Raw genomic sequence first — 23,535 nt, 5'->3', positions numbered from 1 at the left:
TGGCTGGGCACTGTGGCTGATGCCTATAATCCCAGCACTTTGGGAGGCCAAGGTGGGTAGATTGCTTGAGCCCAGCCTAGGCAACACGGTGAAACAAATGTCTCTACAAAAAATACAAAAATTAGCTGGGCATGGTAGTGTGTACCTGTAATCCCAGCTACTCGGGAGGCTAAGGCGGGAGGATCTCTTGAGCCTGGGAGGCGGAGTTACAGTGAGCTGAGATCATGCCACTGCACTCCAACCTGGGGACAGAGATCCTGCCTCAAAAAATAGAAAAGAAAAGAAAAAGAAGATACTTTTTAAAGCAACTGAATTACAGACTGAAGAAGTTTCAAATGTGTGCAGTGCAGAGACCATGTCTTCGGGTCAGGGAAGCCCAGTATCTACACTGAAGTCTCATAGTCTGTTCCTGCTCTTCAGCTTCTCTGTTCTCTACATTCTAACCCGCAGTTCATTTAAAAGTGGCAGGGGGACATTGGTGGGGGAGGGGGAGGGGAGCTGTCCACTTCCATCCGGGGTCTTCAACTTTGGCTGCCTGTGAGACTCTCCTGGGGAGGTTTAAAAATCCAGCTACCCACAGTATGCCTCAGCCAGATTCAATCAAGATCTGTTAAAAATCCAGATACCCACAGTATACCTCAGCCAGATTCAATCAACATCTGTTAAAAATCCAGAAACCCACAGAATGCCTCAGCCAGATTCAATCAAGATCTGTTAAAAATCCAGATACTCACAGTATGCCTCAGCCAGATTCAATCAAGATCTGTTAAAAATCCAGATACTCACAGTATGCCTCAGCCAGATTCAATCAAGAGCTGTTAAAAATCCAAATACCCACAGTATGCCTCAGCCAGATTCAATCAAGAGCTGTTAAAAATCCAAATACCCACAGTATGCCTCAGCCAGATTCAATCAAGAGCTGTTAAAAATCCAGATACCCACAGTATGCCTCAGCCAGATTCAATCAAGAGCTGTTAAAAATCCAGATACTCACAGTATACCTCAGCCAGATTCAATCAAGGTCTGTTAAAAGTCCAGATACCCACAGTATGCCTCAGCCAGATTCAATCAAGATCTGTAAGGAGACCTCAATCATCAGTGTGTTTTTAAGCTCCCAGGTGACTCCTAGGTGCAGCCAGGGCGGGAACCAGTGATTTACACAGACAACATATTTCTAACTTAGGTGCTTGTGCCTCCTAGAGTTGACCAATGAACTGTCAAATTGTCACACAGTTCTCTCACTAGGCTCCTAAGTGTCTGTGTCACAGCCAGTGGCAATTTTAAGTGGTCCAAGGATGAAAGTGTTGAGCAACTAAGACAGAGCCACCTGTGAATCCCAAGAGCTCCCACTGCCCCAGGACGGGAAACTGTGCTACTCTGCCCTGGCTTCCAATGAGAGGAGTCCAGGATTAAAGGGAAGTTAGCAGCTTCTGTTCTGGGCTCCTCAGAGATTGAGCAGAAGCCAACAGTCATGTGGTACACAGATCTTCAGGGCTTTCCACTTCTCTCCGCGAGTCCTAATAACCTAATCTGGAAAATACTTCCAAAGGTACTGCACATCCCATTTCCCCTCAGTAAACCACAGCCCAAGGGTAAACGTGGCTCAGGCAAGGGCACACATGGTGGAGCTAAGACAGAGCTCTGTGAGTGCTGCCAGTGTGAGTTTATGCCCACTAGTCACTTCCTGTGCACTCCAGTGCTGAGGAAGTAAGGAAGAGGCTGCATTGCCATTTAGATCCTGGAAGCACGGAACCTGACAAGCGCAGTGCCAACAGGCAGCCTCCACCCAAGCGGCCTTGTCCTCCACCTTCTGCCTAGAGCAGACACTGACCACAGATGGCTATAGTCCTCACTGCCTGACTCATCATCACATGTGGTCATACTCAGAACAGGGCTTCTAGGCCTGAAAACCTGGCCCACTGAAATGGACGAATACTCCTTATTTAAAATTTAAACACTTATTTCATATGCTGACATGTACTGTGAAATGTGTGCTTTCTTAAACAAGTGTAGAGATAAAATTCAGATTTTTTAAAACTGAGCTGCTGACCACAGGCCCAAGCACATCAAGTTCTCTATAGTCCTTGCCAAGGGTCGTTATTACCATAATGCTAGTGGTACAATAAAGGAAAAACCAGTGTTCCCTCCCTCTTTAAAGTACGGAAACTGAAGCCCTGTAAGGGAAAGAAGTTTATCCCAGGACTCCCCCTTCCTTCCTCCCTTCTAAACTCCATTTAAAATATGGAATTAAAGGCCCCACAGAAAGGATCCTACCCATGTCCTCCCTGTTGGTGACAGAGCCATGGTCAGAACTCAGATCTCCAGACCCCAGGCAAGTGTAACTTCACTAGTCCAGGCAGGCTTTCTACTGGAGCCCTGGGTCTTCAACTGGGAACATAGGAGTCTCATTTTATTTAGAAGGTAAAAAGTTAGTGGAGTTATGCCAGGATGGCTTCAATAAAAAGTGCAAGGGTAGAACGTATGAACAAAAATAAAAAATACATTTTAAGTAATCTACATTTAAAATACTTTAAAATTCTGGTCTTTTAATGTAAATAGTAGTATGTAAAAATATTTCAAATACCCCACATTTAACTACCAAAATCATTTTTTAAAAAGATTTCATGAATTATCAGTGCTACCCCTACTCCCACCCATCCAATCTTATCACTCCCAGACCCCACAACCAACCAGCTTAGCTGTCAGGTTAAGGAACAGAAAAAGCATTCAGTTAAGTAAAAAAAAAAAAAAAAAAAAAGGAAGGAAGGAAGAAAATCCATATACCCACCATTTAATTGTATACTTGAGGTTTGGTTGACTGACTGTGCTATCATCTAGGAAAATGGTGGAGCAGGAACTGTATTTCCTTGCTATTTGTCCTGGAGGATGCTAGAAAACAACAGCAACAAGATTAAGGCAATTACACAGGGCTCAGAATTCTTCCAAGAAACATCACCCCCCCTTAACTTGAGATAAGACCACAGAGGAAAAATGTCTTAGCAAGAAATGTCAACATTACCACCAAGAACAGTACAAAAACACTTTATTCATAAAATGAACTTCCTCGCTCTTCCATATATAAAAGTCACCAGGACCACGCCTAGTCCCTAACTTCCTGCATCAGGAGAACAGTAAACTCTTGCAATCAAGCATCAAAAAGCATGTTTCAGAGTCCACAAAAATCACCTGCCCCATGGCTTGTATGAAACATGGGATCTACTACACTAACAAAAGCCTGCAATTTAGATGGTGGCCTGGTTTTACGCACTAAGATCAAGACAAGTGTCCACTGTACCCACTTTCCTTACTCTTGAAATACAGTTGATTTAGGGGCCATGGAAAATGCAGCCAATGTTAATTTAGAATCCCCTGGTTAATCTGCTTGAATTTCAGCAGGTAAAGTTATAATGAAAAAATATTGCTTTGTTAAGGACAAAATAAGTTTTAAAGGGGAAGATTATCTGATACTTTTGAAAATACAACCAATGAATGAATGACCTTTAGGTAGTTCTTTGTGTGGTCTTATGACAGGTTCTTTCATAACTGTACAAGTTTTGGGCTCTTTGGAGAACTTTAGAACAGAATTCTTTCTAGAAGGTACTGGTGAAGTAAATAGAATTTATAGCACACACTGATGACAGCTAGTTGAACACTAAATAGATTTCTGGCAACAATCAGGTACTATGATTAGTACACATCAATCTGGATAGCTCTTGATCAAAAGCAAACTAGAAAAAAAAATTAAATTATGCAAAACAAGTTTCCACGTGCCTGATGCTATGTTGAATGTCTAAGCGTCATTTTCAGCAACAAAAAAACTTAATAATCCCTTGGGGATCACAATATCTTCTGCCTGACCTGCCCACCTGCAACACACCCTGGGTATATACAGTTCACAAATTTAGTAAAGGAAGCCTCAACGTTAGAGACCAAATGCCCTGTTCAGTATCTTAAAATTTATTTCCCATTTAATAAGGTTTCCTCAGTAATAAAGTAAGGAAAATGTGAGGCAGCCTGAGAAATATATAAACAATGTTATAAACAGAATCTCTTCTCAAAACTAGATAACAAATGCTACTAGTTACTTCTTTGGGGTTCCAATTTCTTAAATCACAGTTAGAGAGCACTGCGCTGCTGAAGCATCCTGACCCTCGGAGCCCTAGTCTCACATCAACAGCAAACAGGTCAGAAGGAAAGAACCACAACCAGGAAAATTCAGAAGCTGAGGCCTCTTCCCAGGGTTCTTTCCTTAGGCTTATACTCTCAAGTGCCTATGTGGGGACAGGGCATAGAGAACGCTTGTGAAATTCAAGTCTCAAGTCAAATGTCAGTTTTCACATGGCATTTAACATCTATCAAATGAATCACATTTCATTAAGAAAATCCAGACATTTAAACCAATTCTCTTCCTCTTTTTAAACTCTTGTAGCAATCACATGTAAGTCATAAAAGACATACTAAAGCCTCAGACTCTAATAACAGCTATTACCATAGGTGATAAACTAAAAATGCTTAAGGAATTTTTCCTACAGATGTAAAATCTACTACAAACAAAAATCTATGTTTAACACAGATACCATATTTAACATTAAAAGTCAGTAATTAATTAAATTTTTTCTGGTGTTAATAAACTTTTAGAGATATGGGATAACTTTAGAAATCCCAACAATGAAGGAAAAGGACAATAATATTTCATTTGTGTTTCTTGTGGGGTTTCGATTGTTTCCTCTGATGCAAACTCCTTCCAGATTAAAATGTAACAGGGCTTGCAAGGAATAAATGGTTTCCCTAAGAAAATATAAGCCATGAAGTCAGGGAAAGAAGAGTGATGCACGGGGTCATGGGACCCCTCGGAATACAGAGAATGTCCCATCATAATCTAGGAAGTAACCTTTGTGAGTTGACAGGGAGGGCACCCCTCTGTGTGCACCATCCCTAAGGTTCAGAGGGTTAACTCAAAGCCAGCCACACAAAGGGACCCTGCCCTGGCCTGAGGACTGCCCCAGCTGCGGGTCCGAGCACCCCAGAACTAAGGGCTGATCTGCCAAAGCCCTCGATCCCAGGGGGATGCCAACCCAGCTTTTAAACTATTTAATAACTTCGAAACTGAATAAAGATCCCAAGTATTGAGTTATAAAGATTTTAGTTTCAGAGTATCTCAACACTCTAAAGACCATTTAGGCACTAAGTCATTTCTTGACTGTCAGGACTACAAGACTCATAGAATGTGAACTTCTCTTGATCTAAACCCCACATCACTAAAAAGCTGAAATAGCTGTAATCCTTCTACCAGAAATGCTCTTGACCCCAGGGTTGTCTGTTTTTTTTTTTGAACTGGTGGTCCTCTCAGGGTGTGGTCGAGGAAAGTACAACACCTCCTGCCGTGTGGTACCATCCAACAACTGACTGATGCTCGGCCTCTGGAAGCGGCAGAGGTGTATCACTCACAGAACAGAGCATTCTAATTCGATAGTTTTCATAAGCACACGTGTGTCAGGTAGTTCTCGGTGTTACTCAAAATGTTTTTGTTAATGTATTGCTCCATGATTCTGAAACACTGGTATGCTCGTACATGAGCGTGCACACGCACACACAGACCCCTCCCACTTAGGTTCCTATCTTTGCTAGTAAATGACACAGCAAAGTGATGTGCTGGAGAAACAGCAGGGCACGACTCTTGGTAGTTAATCTGACTTGGACATAAGTAGCTGCGTGGCCTGGGCAAGTTACCTGGCCTCCCTCTCTGCCCCTCAATTTCCTCAGCTGTGAAACAGAGATGAAAATGACAGACCCTACCTCATGGGTCTATCAGAAGGAGTGCATGAGTTAGTATTTGTAAAGCACCTTGAGCAGGGCGAGTGTGTGGGAAGCACCTGTCGGTAATCGTTAAGTAGAAACTGCGTTAAACAGGTCAAAAAAGCGACAGGGATGTTCTTTATGCCTAATGCCTACAACATTTTGGAAAACCATAAAAGGTAAATGTCTAAGGCAATGTTTTACTTGCAAAAGATGGGCATCACCCTGCAAACAATTTAGAAAGATTGTCCCAAATATAGTAAGTGTCTTGGTGAGAGCGCAGATACTACAGAGTTAACCACGAACTGCTTAGAAGGGGAGCCTGATGAGTGAGAAACCCAATTATGAATTATTCTAAAGAAATAAAATTTATATCTTTGAAATAATGTGAATCTTACAGATTAAGTTATGAATATGCAGAATAATCGAATTTTAGAGCTAGACTGAAGCAAGGTCATTTAGTCCATGTATTCACACAATGTCTACAGTACAAAATATGATTTACATCAAGGTCCACTAACATACAAAAATTGTTGAATGATATATTTAAGAAGATTTTATTGAAGAGTTATCATGTGTCCCAAATAATGAGATTATCCCCTTAGATAATTCCAATACTGATGTCTGTCAGATACAACGGTACAGGGATACACACATGTATATGCACACACAAACATACGATCAAAGCGCAGGATGAAGAGGAGGAGGAAGCAGGGATAAGACTTCCACTGGACCTTCCACAATGACCCCAAATCTTCCTCCCAACTATTTCAACTGCTCCCACCCGCGACACCTCCTCAAATCCTCCACCCATCACCATGCTGAGCTCCCCACAGGGAGTTCGAGTCACAGAACCCAGAGGCCACCAGACAGCGTCCCCTCACCTTCTTGCCTCTTTCTTGGCAAATCGGTCATCCCTCCCCCTACCTGGAGTAGAAGCCCTAACTCTCTTCAGGCCAGAACTAATTAGTCCCTCGGCTTCTTCAAAATGTCTTTCTGAATTGGCTCAACCTCCACACTCCCTCCCCATTCACAAAAAACTCTTAAGTCCGCTATGCAGATGGGTCCTCTGCAGTCCTCCTACCAATTTGATATTTGAACTGAAGCTTTTTTCTTTCTGGGGTTTCCTCCTTGCTTTCCCCCATCTTTCTGGCTACTCGGTTGCAGTCCCTTTGTGGACTCTGCTTCTCTGAATTTCCTTAAATGTAATGGTCTTTTCTTCTTCCTCTAAACACCTTCCCAGGGGACTCTCACCCACTCTCATTAATTCAACTTCCTTCTCCCCTCTGTTGGGTCCCAAATCTCTCCTTTCTGGCCCCAACTTCTCTTCTGAGCTCACTACTGCCTGGTTGACCCCTCCATCTCAATGTTCCTCATGGGTACCTCAAATGCCAAACTAATTTGTTCCTCTAATCAACTGTAATGGCTTAAAACCAGAAATCCACAAAATATTCTTGAATTTTGTTTTCCTTTCTTTTGGTTTCTTTGTATCAAGTGCTATCGATTCTATTCCAAGTACACTTCTACATCATCCTTTCCCCTGCACCCCTCTAGCCACTATCTGGTATATGAAAGCCACGTGGACTCTCACCTGTATCACTGCAGTAACCACCTTGCCTCGAGGCTCACTCCTCTCTAAACCATTCTTCTTCAAGTGCTACTGTCACCTTAATACAAAGCAAATCAGATCGTGTTGCCTCCCTGCCTAGATGGTTCTGATGTTCTCCACTGGGGAGAGACACACGAGTCAACTCTCCATCTCTCCAGGTTCACTGTTCACTTCCTCTTTCCCTGCACACCACACTTGGACATAATTCAAAGATGAAAGGAACAACGGCCACTTTTATTTAATGGCCATCAAAGATGAGCCCACAGTGTTCTGGGTTACTTTACGTGTATTCACTTAGAGCTCACAAACATTCAGAACCCTGCAGTGCAGGCAGAATTCCCATTTTACAGATGAGGAGATCAGAGAAATGAAGTAGCATTTCCAACACCAAATCTAAGACACCAGAGCTTAAAGCCATGTTTGTCTGACTCCCAAGTCCGTGCCTCCTTCCCTGGGGTTCTGCAGCCCTTCCCTTGAGCTATTCTCTCCTAAACCTTCTTGTACGATACCCTAAAGACCTTTTCTCCTCCCTGACTCCACTCATCCTTCAGCACTCTGCTGACAGTGCTTTCTCTAGATGCCTTCCAACCACCAGACCACCTGGGCTGGGTACCCCTCTGTGTGTTCTATGCCCGTGTTCACCCTCCAGAGCACCAGTCACTCTCCATTGTCATTTCTGGCTCACTTTTCTATGTGTCTCTAGGGTCTAGACTGCAGGTGTCTTGGAGGTACAGACTGGTATTTTCTTGAATCAGCAAATGAAGAACAGCTCCATCCCAGGACTAAAGTGCTCACTGCCCCCAACTGTGGGAAGTCGTCTGCCTCTATTACGGCACAGGATCCTCTGTGAGGAAGACCACAGTGTGGCCACAGCAGCTGTGTTACAGCAGAAAGGGGCATGCTGTGTGGCAATGAGCTGGCCGCAGGGGCCTGCACCACTGGGCAGTGAAATGCTGACATGTGCAGAACACATGAAGTGAGGCATGGCAGGCAGATCAAGGAGCCAAGTTCATGTGGACGAGATACTCCAGACAGGCAGGACAGGAGCACAGTGGAGTCAGAAAGCCCAGTGCTTGGCTGCAGCTCTGCCACTGACGAGTTGTGTAAATGTGGGCAAGTTACTTACAGAGGACAATCACACATCCTGGCTTGATCAGGACAGCCGTAGTTTGTCCCTGTTGTCCTAGAATAACCAATAATAGTAACCCCTTTCATAATCAATTAAAATGTATAAGCCTATCACCTTAGGCTTAGCTCCCCAAGCTTCAATGTCTTCATCAATAAAATTCAGATACAGAATCTGTCCTTCATTGTGGTGCCGTGAAGAATAACACCTGTAAAGTGCTTAGCACGTAGATGAACTCAATAAATATTAAGTCATTTAACACTTAAGAGTCTCTAGGCTTTAACTTCCCATTTTCAATGACTGCCTTACTTCTTCTTAGAAAGGTTTGTTATGATCAAAAAAAAGCATTAAATAATGTAAGGGCCAGGCATGGTAGCTCATGCCTATAATTCCAGCACTTTGGGAAGCCCAAGTGGAAGAATCAGTTGAGCCCAGGAGTTCGAGACCAACCTAAGCCATACAGCAAGACCTCATCTGTACAAAAAATAGAAATAAATTAGCCACGTGTGGTGATGCATGCCTGTGGTGCCAGCTACCCAGGAGGCTGAGGCGGGAAGATCGGTTGGGCCCAGGAAGTCAAGACTGCCGTGAGCCATGACTGTGCCACTACACTCTACTCTTGAGTGACAGAGTGAAACCCTGTCTCACAAATAAATAAATAAATAAATAAATGAATAAATAAAATGAAGTATTATTATTAGAGGAAGAGAAGGAGTAAAAGTTTGTGAAAAGAAGTGATATAAATGAAATCTCTAAATATGAAAGCTCCACAATTTTTTTTAATCTTAAGGAGGGCAAACTATGACCTTGATAGAGGAGGCAGGTTTCGGTCTGCAGCCTCCTCGGGCCACAGAGAAAGGACACTTGCACTGGCATTCCTTGATTAGGAATGAACAAAAGGCCTGCTGGAGTGCAGAAGTGGAGGGGAGGCTGGGTTGCAGGATCACACCTGCCACCTGCTGAACTCCCAGCTCACAGACAGTCTCCACGAAACCATAAAGGCCACTCATTTTGCAGAACTGTCTTTGTCTTATTCACACAGCTAATACAGGGTGGAGTGGAATTCAAGAACTTTGTGTGGGATTCTGAAGCCTGTGAAACCCAGAGCACTGATCAGCAAGAGCAGGTGTGCTCACAGGGGAATGCCCATGCGTGGAAGGCACCAGGCTGGGAGAGAGGAAAGCACTATCATCACTTTTCCAGGACCACCAGGGGTCACGGAGACACAAAGACAAAAAGCAAAATAAGAAAAAAATCTTCCTCTCTGACCTCAAAGTGTTCACAAACTAATGTTCCATAGAAAGAAAAAGAAGGTGCAGGTTAGGCGCAGTGGCTCATGGCTGTAATCCCAGCACTTTCGGAGGCCGAGGCAGCTGGATCACTTGAGGTCAGGAGTTTGAGACCAGCCTGGCCAACATGGTGAAACCCTGTCTCTATTAAAAATACAAAAATTAGCTGGGTGTGGTGGCAGGCGCCTGTAATACCAGCTACTCAGGAGGCTGAGGCAGGAGAATCACTTGAACCTGGAAGGCGGAGGTTGCAGTGAGCCAAGATCACACCACTGTACTCCAGCCTGGGTGACAGAGCAAGACTCTGACCCCCTACCCCCAGCCCCCAAAAAAGGGTACAGCTTTTAGCAGGATCAATTATTTACAGCAAGACTAAAGTAGAAGGCAAATACCCATGCAGTTAAGAACCCAGGTGAACCAAATCATTCTCTATGAAAGCGAGAAAATAAGCCAACTTTGGATCTCAGAACAAAAACTGGGAAAATGCCCACTTTATGGTAGAATTCTGCTCTGTAGAAATGTATTTGGCCATAAAAAGGAATGAAGTTCTGAGATACACGGATGAACCTTGAAAACATTATGCTAAGTGAAAGAAGCCACTCACAAAAGGCCATGTATTATATGATTACATTTATATAAAATATCCAAAATAGACAAATCTACAGAGACAAACAGTAGACTAGTGGGGGAGGGGAAGGAGTAGGAATGACTGCTAATGGGTACAGGGTTTCTTTTGGGGGTGATGAATATGTTCTAAAATTAACTGTGATGACGGCTGCACACCTCTGTGGTTATACTAAAAACCACTGAACTGTATATTTTTAAAAGGTGAATTTTACATGTTAATTATGTATCAATAAAACTTAATTGAAAAATAAGTTTTTCAGTAGAAATTAAAAAGTCAAAGGCCAAGGTCAAGAAAAAACCCTATAGGATAGACTGGAATGGGAAATTTAAAGTAACAGTATGAATTCATGATTTCTCAAATGTCTGTTTCCTAGCTACACCTGCTCAATGGGCCTAGAAGAAATAGCACCCCAGCAGCAATGAGCACACATGGTGTCCAGACCTTGATTCTAGCGCTGTTTGCCACTAAAAGGAATCAGGACTCCCTGGAGAAATGGCTATCCAGGGTTGAGGCGGAGGTACAAGATGAGCCTGGAATATCTCATTGTGCCAGAAAGCAAAGGAGTTCACAAAACAAAACGAAAAGATGGAGCATGTCACAAGAACACAAAACCAGTATCAAAAGACTGCCGCTACCCAAATCTAGGACAGTATGAACATCAAAATATTTAAGCACAAGCATGAACTAGGTATCATTAGAAAAGCAGAAATCCAGGAATCTGTACTGAAAATGGCTGGATGGACAGACACATGGACAGATGGGAAGAGAAGGCTCTCTCTTAAGCAGAACACCTACTGACAAAGGGAGAGGAAGTATGGTAGGGCTGGAAAACCACATTCTGTAACCAAAAATAATAAAGATTGGTTCAGGCAAGCCTGATCAACAGATGCTAAATCTGGGGGTAGGGATAAAGTACAAGATATCTACATGGTTTTAAAGTACCTTCCCAGAGACTGCTTGTTAGTTGCAAAGGGAAAACGAGTAAACAGACAGTGGAGAATCCAGGCAGCACCTTGCCTGGTAATCAAAATCAACATCAGCAACAAGAGTCAGATGATATTGCCTGCCTCTCGATTTGATGTCTTGAAAAGGGCAAGGGAACACTCCATGTAGTATTCTGGCTGTAAATGTTTAACTGAATCCTTCAGGCAAATCCAAAATGAGAAACATTACATTATTATTTAAAAAAAAAAAAAAAACTGGCCCTGTATTCTTCAACAGTGTCAGTGTCCTGAAAGACTGAGAAAGGCTGAGAATCTGCTCCAGATTAAAGGACATCGAGGGTGCATGCCAACTAAATGCCATGTGTCAGCCTGGAGTGAAACCCGTACCACAGAAAAACACGCTGTAGCGGACATTACGGAGCCACTTAACATTGCTGGAATATGGTCAGTTAATTAGAAGAAACATATCAATGTTAAATTCTTTATTTTGATAATATTGTGGTTACACAGAGAATAGCCTTGGTTTTAGGAAATACACAGTGGAGTATTAGGGAGAAAAGGCAGAATGCAGACAACCTACTTCCAAACAATTCAGAAAAAATAACAAAGGACAATGACCAAGGATGTGCAGAATGTGAGAGAATACTGGTTTAAAACTGATGAATCTGGCTAAAGGGTAGATGAGAGTTTTCTGTATTATTATTAATTAAAATTATTCTGTAAGTTTGAAATAAAAGTTAAAACATATATATGTACACACACACATATATATACACACACATATATATGTATATATAAAGTCAAAGAACAGATTATAACACAAGGCTAAGGGAAACAAAGTCTGCTTCTTAAAGGGCTTTTCTGACAACGTCCCTGCTTCAAGTAGAAGGCTCCTTCGAGGCTTCGCTTCATTCCTTTCTTCTCTCTTCTCCAGAAGTCCCTGAGCAAGGTGATGGATTTGAAAACTGAGGAGGTTAGGAGAGCAATGAAGTGACAAGTAGAATGCACAGTGAAGAGGCCCTCAGTGCCTGCCCAGCTAGCAGGAGTGGTTGTGCTTCCCCTAACTCCGGGAATGGCAGCAATGGAACCAAGAGTCAGTGACTGACTAAAATGAGAACAGCTCCTTCCCCGCACGTAGCAGTGTCGGAGCAATGTGAAAACCAGGCAGCTGTGGTCAAGAATTTGTGCTGGCTAATTAAGGGATGATATCCTAACACTATATACAAAAGATCAGGGCTTCCAACATAGGAAATTCCATGGAGAACACACCATGAGTTACCAGGCTAAATCGTAACATCAGCTCAGTGGCCCCTTCACTTGGGTGTCTTAACAAGGACAACGCAGCTTTCAAAATGACCTTCCACAAAGGCACTAGGGAAGCAATTCCACCTGTCAGCTGCCCTGTATTTGAATGGACCATTACACTTTACAAGTGCCACTTCCTTTGTGCCTCATTACAAGAGTGACACCATGAAAAAAGGGAAGAAGGGGTGAAGAAGAAACAGAAAGAGGTAAGAAAAGAGAAAGTCCTCCGCAGACATAACCAATACACTCAAGGAATTGATGTCCTACACAAGCTTCTCAATGTACCAGTGTGTGTAACATTATCATTATCATTTCTAGACATTCCGCAAAAAGAAGAAGATAAAACAAAAAGAAGACAGAAAAGAACAAAACACCTACCCCATGTCAACATCCCTGGGTGAAGCAGAACAGGGGGTCTGAGAACCAGAGCATCTAAGGTTCCTTTAGTGACATGAAAATCCTGTACTCTCAATTATTGCTGCTACTTTTCTATAAGTTTGAAATTATTTCAAAGTAAGAGCCGGATTTCTTTAATCTTATTGGATTTTTAAAATTTTTACTGATATTTTAAAAACTTAGTCTTCTTTCACATCCTCCAAGCATATGGCATTGATGCTAACACAGCAGCTGCTCAATAAACTCTCAAGAGCAAATCTTCCAGAGGCAAAAGCAAGATTTAAAATGTTTTAAATTTCAGTTCCTAGATGTAGCTCACTGTATTACTTGACTTTTATGACCTACAGATGAAGCCTATAACCAGAATAGACACCATTTTACAAGGAATCCTATTCCTACTCACTCAAAGCTAAAAGGCAGAAACTGATTTGGAACTGAACTATGTTAAGAGGAGCAAATGATTCAAGTCAGTATTCTCCAAAGGGAGCTGAACAGAATATACTCCTCCCAGAAAATCCTGGTCTTAATGATTATGAAAAAACTATATCTATACTCAAAATACCAGCAAGACTTTCATCAGTTTTGATATTGAACTTGGAAAATTAAATCAATTTTACCTAAACTCCAATGGACAATAATAATACAACATAGATATATGGTGTTAAAATTAGGCTGCAAATCACTACCTTCTTTGAGTCAAGTAGGTCTGGAATTACGACCCATCCTAGGAGATAAGAAAACTGAGATTTCAAGATGTTTCCAAGATTGCCCAATTAGCAGGTGGCAGAACGAGGGCTTGAACAAAGTTCTTTTGGCTCCAAGTCCCACTAATAATAATGTGACTCTTGCTTAGCTGATAAGTAACTCTCCCTAGTTGCTTTACTTCCTCACAAAGTTTCCTGAACTATCACCAGACTCAGTGTTGAGACAAATGCTTTGTTTTTTTTTTGAGGATCACACTACACAGAATCCCCAGTCTGGCTTTCTCATTTCAAAGTGCACCTATGGCAAACAAGACAAAGGAAGCTGGCTATTCAACTCCTGATTCGTTCTGTTTTCACATCTTTTTTTTTTTTTAACTTCTTAGACTAATCCATTCATTTTTGGTATGCTATCACCAGGTGGCAGGAAGATAATCATAGAAAAGTGAGGCTAAGGTAAAAAGCATACATTCTCTCTGAGTTTCAGGAGTGATTTTTTTTTTCAGGAGTGGTTCTTAACTCCAACCACCTACAATGTCACCCACAAACTATAATCAGAGATTTTTACACTTTAATTAAAAGATTCATAAAAACAGCTAACCTTAAAAAAAAAAAAGCAAAGTCAAAATGTCAGCAAATTTTAAATAAAGTATAAACTTCACATAAATCCCTTTACACAGCCTTTTAAGAATACGTGTATCTTTCACATGCATTAAATTTTCCTAGCTGGACGCAGTGGCTCATGCTTGTAAACCCAGCACTTTGGGAAGCTAAGGCGGGTGGATCACCTGAGGTCAGGGGTTCAAGACCAGCCTGGCCAACATGGCGAATTCCTGCCTCTACTAAAAATACAAAAATTAGCTGGGTATGGTGGCGCATGCTTGTAATCCCAGCTACTTGGGAGGCTGAGGCAGGTGAATAGTTTGAACCCGGGTTGGTGAGGTTGCAGTGAGCCAAGATCGTACCAATGCACTCCAGCGTGGGTGACACAGCAAGACTCCATCTCAAAAAAACAACAACAACAACAACAAAAACCTTCCTATAACTGTTCACTTTAATTACATCTAAAACATAGGTGCTGATTAAAATATTAACCTTTATAATTCACCTTGACTGAACCTGCTGTCAAAACATCCAAAGTGGTTTATTTTCAAATGGTTTCAAGCTTCAAAACCTGGAATAATTCCTTGAGAAGTGGTCTCCTTTCACTTAATCCTCTGAGTCTCTCTTGGCTGTTTTGAGCCAGTTAAAGGCCCCTCTCATTTTCCAACCTGGGGGTCCATTCTCTACTGCCCCATTCCCTGGAGAATGTCCTGGGTCAAAGTCCACTCTTTTCACTTGCTCATGTGTGCTGTTTACTGGAAACCAGAAAAGCCTTACTTTTCTCCACCTGGAGGAGGTTATTTCCCCTGCAGTTATCATGGTCCTGGGGGTAGAGGTGAACACCCGCCTTGTCTTAAATGGCTTACCTACACAACTGCATTCATTTCTCTTAAATAGTAGCCTCTTTGTAGGTTATCTTAGCAACATGTACTAAGTGGGTTCTTCAAAACTTGAAAGAGAAATTAAAGAAACAACATCCCTCACAATAAAGCAAATAAAAAATGAAATGGTATAATAAGGGCGAAAAATAACTATCACTCCAGAGTTCAGTAACAAACTAAATGATAAATTTCAGTTGAGATCCATATTCAGAAATGAACCCTAGAGACTGTCCCATACAAATTTAATTATAAATGTTATCTCTAAGTTCAGATAAGCAAGCTAAACAACCTCTGTCACACGGGAACTGGTGTTATTATCTGAGGAACACAGAGGGTGCGAGCTAAGTGGGGTGCTTGAAGCAGACCACCTGGGACTCAACCCGGGCTCCACTGTTTACTTGGCTAACTTCTTTGTGCCTCATCTCCTCATCTGTAAAATAGTAATACTGAATTGTACCTACCTAGCATGCCCATTGTGCTAACTAAATGAGTCCATTAAACCAATTACAGCAGAGCCTGGCACACACGCTTTAAAGCACTCAGTAGATGGGACTGATTATTATTATTGCTCGTCCTTTCTCCACTGTTCTAATTTACTATTCCTAAGTTTCAAAACCTGAAAAGTACAGCTTCTTTATTAGCCTAATTGAATCTGCAGGTAATTTCACTCAAATGATATTTCAGCTGGTGGGACTGGCACACTCCCACGGCTTTTCCTAGCGTGGCAGGACTGATGGCACTCATTTGCAGCGAGGTCTGTTCACAGCTTAGAGGGTCATACTGCTTGTTACAGGGTCATCTGTTATATAAGAAACTTAGCACCCAGATTTCTTTTCTATAGGAAAAGGTGCATTTGCATAATCTCAACAACTGTGTGATTTCACTCTGTGTCAGCAGATGTGATTTTACAGAGGTTTGAATGCTGGGCTGGGTTTTAGAAGATACTGTGCATAAGAATGCATGGCCTCCCATTCTAATCCATGTGCTGGGTGCAGCAGATGTGTTCTCAAGTGTGTGGCAGGTGCTCAGACTATACAGGACACAAAATGACAAGGTTAGGTGTGTGCCCGGGGGCGGGCAGGGATGTTAAAAGAGGTAAGCAGGTTAGAACTGTAGGAGCACACCTCTGTATCACCAGCTACAACGATAACAGAGCGACACAGACAAACTCCTATCCTCCTCTTTCTTCAATGCACCTTCCATGGAGCTGCAGTGAACAGGAAAGATGGCCTGGATGCAGTTCCAGCTCTTCTCCTTCCCTTGCAAGCTCCCTGGCAGGTGTGCTAATGAGTGTAATGAGTGTGAAAGCATTCAAGTGCACCCAGCAGGCAAAGAAATGGAAGCAAGGATTTAAAGAATTCCTTCCAATCGCTCAAATTTTTATATCCAGGTATATACTGCTTTCAAAAAAAAAAAAGCATGGCAATTTTCATATTTTCCTCATGACACAGATTGCAATTTCAAAGGTGGTATAAACAGATGCTTTGAAATTTAAGGGGCCAAGGGAAAAGGTCACAGATTGCTTTAAGAATCTGCTAAAAATTATAAGCCCTCTGACCCCTAGAAAACTGTATATGTGCATATATATTAACACTGACTACAAAGAAGTCATCAATCTCCTAAGGGCGTAGCATCATGTCCCTTGAGTGTAAGGGCCCAGCTTATGAATTTCTTCCCAACTGCATTTTGTCCATATTTTCAAAGGGCAGAGAATACAATACTATGACTTTAAGTCTCTTTAAAACACAGCTTTAGGACTATTTCAAGATCTTCAAATACAGAGATGCAGACAGTCTAAAAATCCTGAGAAAGACCCTTGTGTGGTTCTGTTTTTAGAATGAGGACTTAGAGCATACTTATTTTGATAATTTACACCTGTTTCATCATTCCATACCTCTCGGAGAGTTTTCTTTCCTAAAGGGCCATATTTCTAAGAAGAAGGGGTGGCTAGGACTTGCCTGGTATATAGGGTGTGGAGCAGGCGCTGGAGCCAGCCAGCTACACCTCTGCTCAAGGAAGGAAGAGGGATGAAGTATCTCAATGGGGCACCTGCACCTGGCCACCAGGGGAGGGAGACATGGCTAAGAATGGCCAAAAGACTACAGCCAAATGTTTGAACATCTTTTTTAAATTTAGTGTTATCAAGTTTATCCTCTTTCTTGGAGCATCAGAAGAACATGCAGACTCCACTGGACCCACAAACAACAAATGGGAAGAGTCAAGTGTGGAGACAGAGAGCCTCATGGAAAACAATTATGTGTTTATTCAAATGGAACTGAGCTACAAGAGAAAAAGAATAATTTGGCGGTGAGGGTAGAGAAAGGAAAGGATTCAAAATTAAAAAGAAGTGGCTTTCGCTTGGACTTGCTGGGTGATGTTTGATATGTTATTGTTCACACACATCATCTCATGAACAATAGTGGTCTAGGGCTTCTGGAAAAATATTTGGGACAGTGGACAAATACTGAGTGATGCTTGTCCAATTACAAACCAAACTAAGCATAAGTACACTGCAACATTCTTCCAAGTATCTACAAAGCACATGAGCCATTTTCATCCATCACAGACAGTTATTTTAGCTCTTTACACTGTACAGTCATTATGAAAAACACAGGGAGACAGCTTCACTTACATGGTTAATGAAGAGACTCTTGCGTTTTTCTCTCACTGTGAAAACAAAAGATGCAACAGAAATGTTATATGCCTGTATGCCAACCCCTGGCAGGTGGCTGAGGACTGGGCCTCTGTGTCGTGGTCCCGTCCTTCCACCAACCAACATACCCACTTGCTCATTTATCAAATATAAGAATACAGGACCTGCACAAATGCAGATCTGAATGAACTTGGCTCACAGAGGGAAATATACATCCATTTAAACAACAGCACCCTAACAAAATAACTGCAGCTGAAATCAATTAAGGGGTAACAGATTTCCATTAACTGAATAAAAAAGTAATTAGTAACCCTCATAAAACTCATATGCATCTATTAGTTTAACATAATTAACAAATGATAGGACTATTTATTCCCAAGCCTACCAGACCCATAAAGCTCCACAGTATATAAGGGAAATATAAATAACAACAATATCTAGAAAGCATTGAGATCCAGGAAGACGATGTACATCAGTGGCGTTACTTATCATGGAAACCCATTATTCTCCATGCTGGGTGCTGGTGAATACAGCTGGGCTTCTGTCTGGGAGGCCCCTGGAGCTCCTTGTGGCACCCACCCCCAACCCCATAAGGCTGACAGAGGTCACCATAATTGATACTGCTCTAACAAGGTGGCTTCTCACACTGCACACATGGCCTGTGCTGAGCAGGTCAGCCTCCAGTGTCCCCAGATACCAGTGTTTCTCAGAATGGGAGCCTGCAGCCCCAGAGAGGTAGAACGGTCAGTCACAGGGAACACGAAGAGCTTGTAATAACCTAGTATCACTGAACTTTGCATTTTCTTTTCTGAAGGCTCATTTTGTGGGTATAGATGAATCCATCAACACATTTATTCATTACTGTAAAAGACATGAAGAATAGGTTTCATTCAAGGAGATAACATCCTAGGTCCCCAGGAATCAACAATGTTATCTTGGGGTACCCTAAAACAGCAGTGTACAAAAGATAGAAGAAGGTTTTCTCCTTACAGTCCATGCCCCCGCAAAGAAGATTCACTACTGTTTTCAAAAGCCTTCCTGCTGATCTGTTGGAGGGACTATGGAACTGTTTTTCTATCACTCATACGCTGTTCTTAGACTCACAAAAAAACACTTCTCTTTTCCTTACAAGTCTTGTCCTCTCTGGAATGAATGCTGCCTTCCACCCTTGATATCTCAAAGATAACAAAAGCAAAAATGCAAAAGCAAAAATTAGTCTGAGGATACTGTTGAGTACTTTAAAAAGAGAGACTGACACATAGAAAGTAGCTCCATCAAGCCATCAGATGGACGCAGGTACAGGCGATCAGCCCCCTGCTGTCACGGGACAGGACACCCTGGCCATGCATGAGGCCAGACTAGCACACACAGAGCACAAGTGCACAGACAGCAGCAACAAACTTGTCTGCTATGCACAGCGTGGAGGCAGAGGGATTACATTTTACCTGACTCCAAGGAAGAATCCACATGAAAACCACAGCAAAACAAACAGGATGGTCTGGCTGGAAGTTCTGGGTTTTAACTTCCTGGCATACATACATACACATATAGAGCGTGTGCATGCACATGTGTGTGTTTTCTTTAATTCATACTAAACTATTATACATGTAGCCAAGGATGGGGATATGATGATAATTCTATGGTGATTTCCCACTGACTGAAGGGATCCGGAAACCCTTTCTACATGGGCCACAGAACTGACAGGGTTCCCACTATATTCTGAGATGACACTTAACCCTTCTCAGAGCATCCCAGTGATAGGTTTGTGCAAAAGAGACTTGTGTCTCCCAACTGTGGGAACCACCGCCCATACTAAGGTCACCTCAGCACCCTACATCAGCCCCTGCCTTCAGCAAATGGAAGATATCCATGCCTCAAAAAATACCAGCGCTTCCTATATGGGTACTACTGAGAAGATTAGGAATTATTCACACATAGAAGGAATGGCTGAGATGCATAACCTTCAACAGTTCTGACTGTAAGTCCGACCAAGAAAGCTGATATGGTTTGGCTGTGTCCCCACCCAAATCTCACCTTGAATTCCCACATGTTGTGGGAGGGACCTGGTGGAAGGTAATTGAATCATGGGGGCAGGTCTTTCCCATGCTGTTCTCATGATAGTGAATAAGTCTCATGAGATCTGATGATTGTAAAAACGGGAGTTTCTCTGCACAAGCCCTCTTCTCTTGTCTGCCACGATGTGAGACGTGCCTGAGATACCTTCCACCATGACTGTGACGCCTCCCCAGCTACGTGGAACTGTAAGTCCCTTAAACCTCTTTTGTAAACTGCCCAGTCTGGGGTATGTCTTTATCAGCAGTGTGAAAACAGACTAACACAAAAGCTTTCTAACAAAAAAAAAAAAACTACAGCAGACACAGAAGAATATTATAAACACATATGCCATTTTTGTCCACCACCTACAAGGATCAATCTCAGGGAGGAATCAGGCCATTTTCATGAATTCCAACTGGCTGCAATCATAATGGTGAAGAAAAACGAAAGTTCACTAACACTATTACAGAACACCTGAGGATAAGCTATCTGAATCTATTACAGAATCTCTCAGGCATTCACTGCTTCTATGCAAATCAACACCTACACACTACCCTATTTCCTCAGAGCAACCTGGGGCTCCTGGGGCCTGAGTCAGGTGCCACTTTCCTGTATGGTTTTGTAATTCTCCTCCTAACATAAGAGGGCCTTTGGCAGATGAAGTCTGCACAGTTTCTGAGAATATTTTCCACACATGCATCCCTATGGCCGACTTGCTTCTGGAGTGTCTTCCGCGCCCCCAAACCAACAACCTGTCCCTACACAGATGGGAAGAATTCCTGATATCCATGTTGGACCATGGGACCCATTACTCTGACCATCCTGCCTGGATTGGGGGGTAACTCTACCCTCTCTGGGCTAACTCCTTCTCCTGGGAATCTGGAGTTGGGACATATTCAAAGGGCTCTGCTCAACCTTAACTGAGGGTATGATGTGTAAACTTCAGACTGGGGTGGGGCTCCACTGTGCAGGAAAGAGTGAAGCAGCAGATCTGACTGCCATCCTTAAAGGGCCTGTTGCAAGGTTGGCCCTTGGCTGGTATCTGGGAACTTGGATTTAGGAGGGTTCCTTCCCATCATTCCCTAACTGGTAAGAGTGGCTCACTGTGCCTAAGCTGTCTGCACAAACAATATGCTCAATGCCGCACACAGTATGGTTTATTTCCTTCTGGGAGTCTGGAACTTTGGTACTTACAGGCAGAGCCTTCTTACATGAGTGGTCCTCCATAAAAATCCTGGGTGCTAGGTCTCTACCCAGGAGTTTCCCTGGCTGACAACATTCCATAGGTGTTTTCACAACTCATTTGTGAATGGGGGGATGAAGTGCAACCTGTGTGGCTCCATGGGAGAAGACTCGCCCCGTGCACCTCTTCCCTGTACTGAGTTTGCTTCATGTGCTTGCATTGTAATAAGTTAGAGTCATGAGTGTGACTGTATTTTGTGTCTTATGATTCCTGGACCCCCATACAGCAGTGGTGTCCCTCTGCCATGCAGAGAAACACGGCAGAGGGAGATGGGCAGAAGGCAGGTGCTGCCTTAGTCCTAACGGCTTTTAGTACCCAGTTCCACCAATTCGGGAGCTGTCTGAGATACCCTCAGTGCCCTTAAAATTAATTACTCCTTTTCCCCTAAGCTAGCAGGAGCACAACCAAGACATTACCACAGGGGGAATAAGATAAATAGAATCTTTTTTTTTTTTTTTTTTTGAGACGGAGTCTCGCTCTGTCATCCAGGCTGGAGGGAAGTAAGCTGACTCACTCCACCTCTCAGGTTCAAGCAATTCTCCTGCCTCTCCTGCCTAAGTAGCTGAGAGTACAGGGGTGCACCACCACACCCGGCTAATTTTTTGTATTTTTTAGTAGAGACAGGGTTTTGCCATGTTGGCCAGGCTGGTCTCGAACTCCTCACCTCAAGTGATCCGCCTGCCTCGGCCTCCCAAAGCGCTGGGATTACAGGCGTGAACCACCACACCCAGTGATAAGCAGAATATTTTACAGTGGTGTATCACCTGAAAAGACGGAAAGAATTGCCCAAATCTAAATCTGTCTTTAAAATAAATTTGAAACCACTGAGGCTGATGTGGGTACAGCTCTGAAATTCAAAATGCTTTAGCTATTTTATGTAATGGTATAAGCAATATGCCAACTCATTCCTAATAGCTGGTTTTAGTCATCTTTAACACTTCAATATTTTTGGTTACTATAACAATCAGTCAAAATCTCTGTAGTTTTCTGAGTTAATGTCTAACTGAATTAACTAATAATTATGTTTTGCTTCTTTAGGAAAAACAGGCAATAAATTGATATGGATCATAAATTTTTTCTTTCCTGGGAGAGGAATAACAGCAATCTCCCTTGACACAATCTATGATAGTTAAGAGGATTTTTAATTGGCTACAGTGACAGTCCATAAAGACGTAAACAGAAAATGTACCAGAGGCTTTAAATATAAGCCATCTAAAATCAGCAAAAACAATACAGTTGGCATTAAAAGTCTTCTCCTGATAAAATGTGGAGTGAAGAGAGTAAAAGGCAGTGTTTGCAATCTGAGGGACAAACAAAATTACACTTAAGTTGCTATGGGACACTCTCTTGCCACAATTTCACACAAGTGACTCTTTAAAATACAACTTTCAACCTAGTGCGTGATTATTAATGAGGATTTGTTAACAATCTAAACACCATTTCAGCTGATTCCTGTCATAGGTAGGCATTTAAAAGATTACCTTGGTTTCTCCTCTTCCATTTCCAATTTTTTTCTTTTTTAGAGATGAGATCTCACTATGTTGCCCAGGCTGGTATTGAACTCCTGGGCTCAAGCAATCCTCCTGTCTCAGCACCCCCCAAAGTTTTGGGACTAGAGGTATGAGCCACCACACCTGACTCTCCTCTTCCATTTCTAAAATAGACCGACCTTCCAATGGCAAGTGTTAGCCACCACCAAGCCATAGGATGCTGGTACTAAAAAGGTCCTAAGATACCTAAGATACTCTTTCTTTGGCAAATGAGGGAAGAGCCCAAGCAGGCCAAGGAAGGGAGGGCCCAGAAGAAGAAGAGAGGAGACTGCGTGTAGGACCCCTTCCTCTATACACCTGCCCTCCAACAAAAGCATCACTGGTGTGCACAGGCACCCTTGGCATCTTCATAAAACGAGTCCCATTTAAAAACAGAATGGCAATTAGAACCAGGTATGAACAGAGCTGTGCTATTCTACAAAGAAAATTTACTTAACTGATTAACTACTCTGGATGTAAAGGACTGGCAGGCCACACAAGAGGCAGGCTTCAACTAAAGAATGACAGAATTTTGTTTGGATATACGAAGCTGATTGCTGAGATAGCTCCAATGCAGATCACAAAGATCTGGTTGAAAAGAAAAGGTTTCATTTCCCTTTCCTTTTTCCTGTGGGTAGCATAGATCAGGCCTTGAACAATAAAATTAAAAGTTTACTATTAACTTTTCTTACAGTAAATTTGAGATTACCACACAGTTCCTACAGTTTTCAATAATTCAGTGAATTCACTCACTCACTCACTCAATTCAAAACAACT

General features: G+C 42.4%; 1 protein-coding gene across 17 annotated transcripts in view; it reads right to left on the bottom strand.

Annotated features, from left to right (window-relative positions):
- CCNY (cyclin Y) overlaps nucleotides 1-23,535 on the bottom strand; it is a 308,606-nt gene that overhangs the window by 49,053 nt on the left and 236,018 nt on the right. For 16 of the 17 annotated variants that reach the window (XM_054523222.2, XM_054523223.2, XM_054523221.2 and 13 more), the window contains 2 exons: nucleotides 17,911-17,945; nucleotides 2,789-2,889 (listed from right to left, as the gene is read on the bottom strand). In XM_054523222.2, coding sequence (XP_054379197.1) covers nucleotides 2,789-2,889; nucleotides 17,911-17,945 — 136 coding nt within the window. The remainder of the gene's footprint in view (nucleotides 1-2,788; nucleotides 2,890-17,910; nucleotides 17,946-23,535) is intronic. The other variant, XM_054523235.1, reaches the window with a different exon arrangement.

This window comes from Pongo abelii, chromosome 8 (assembly GCF_028885655.2).
Source record: "Pongo abelii isolate AG06213 chromosome 8, NHGRI_mPonAbe1-v2.0_pri, whole genome shotgun sequence".
Classification (NCBI taxonomy): domain Eukaryota; kingdom Metazoa; phylum Chordata; class Mammalia; order Primates; family Hominidae; genus Pongo; species Pongo abelii.
The sequence above is the reverse complement of the archived record's forward strand: the minus strand, read 5'-3'. Positions and strand labels throughout refer to the sequence as shown.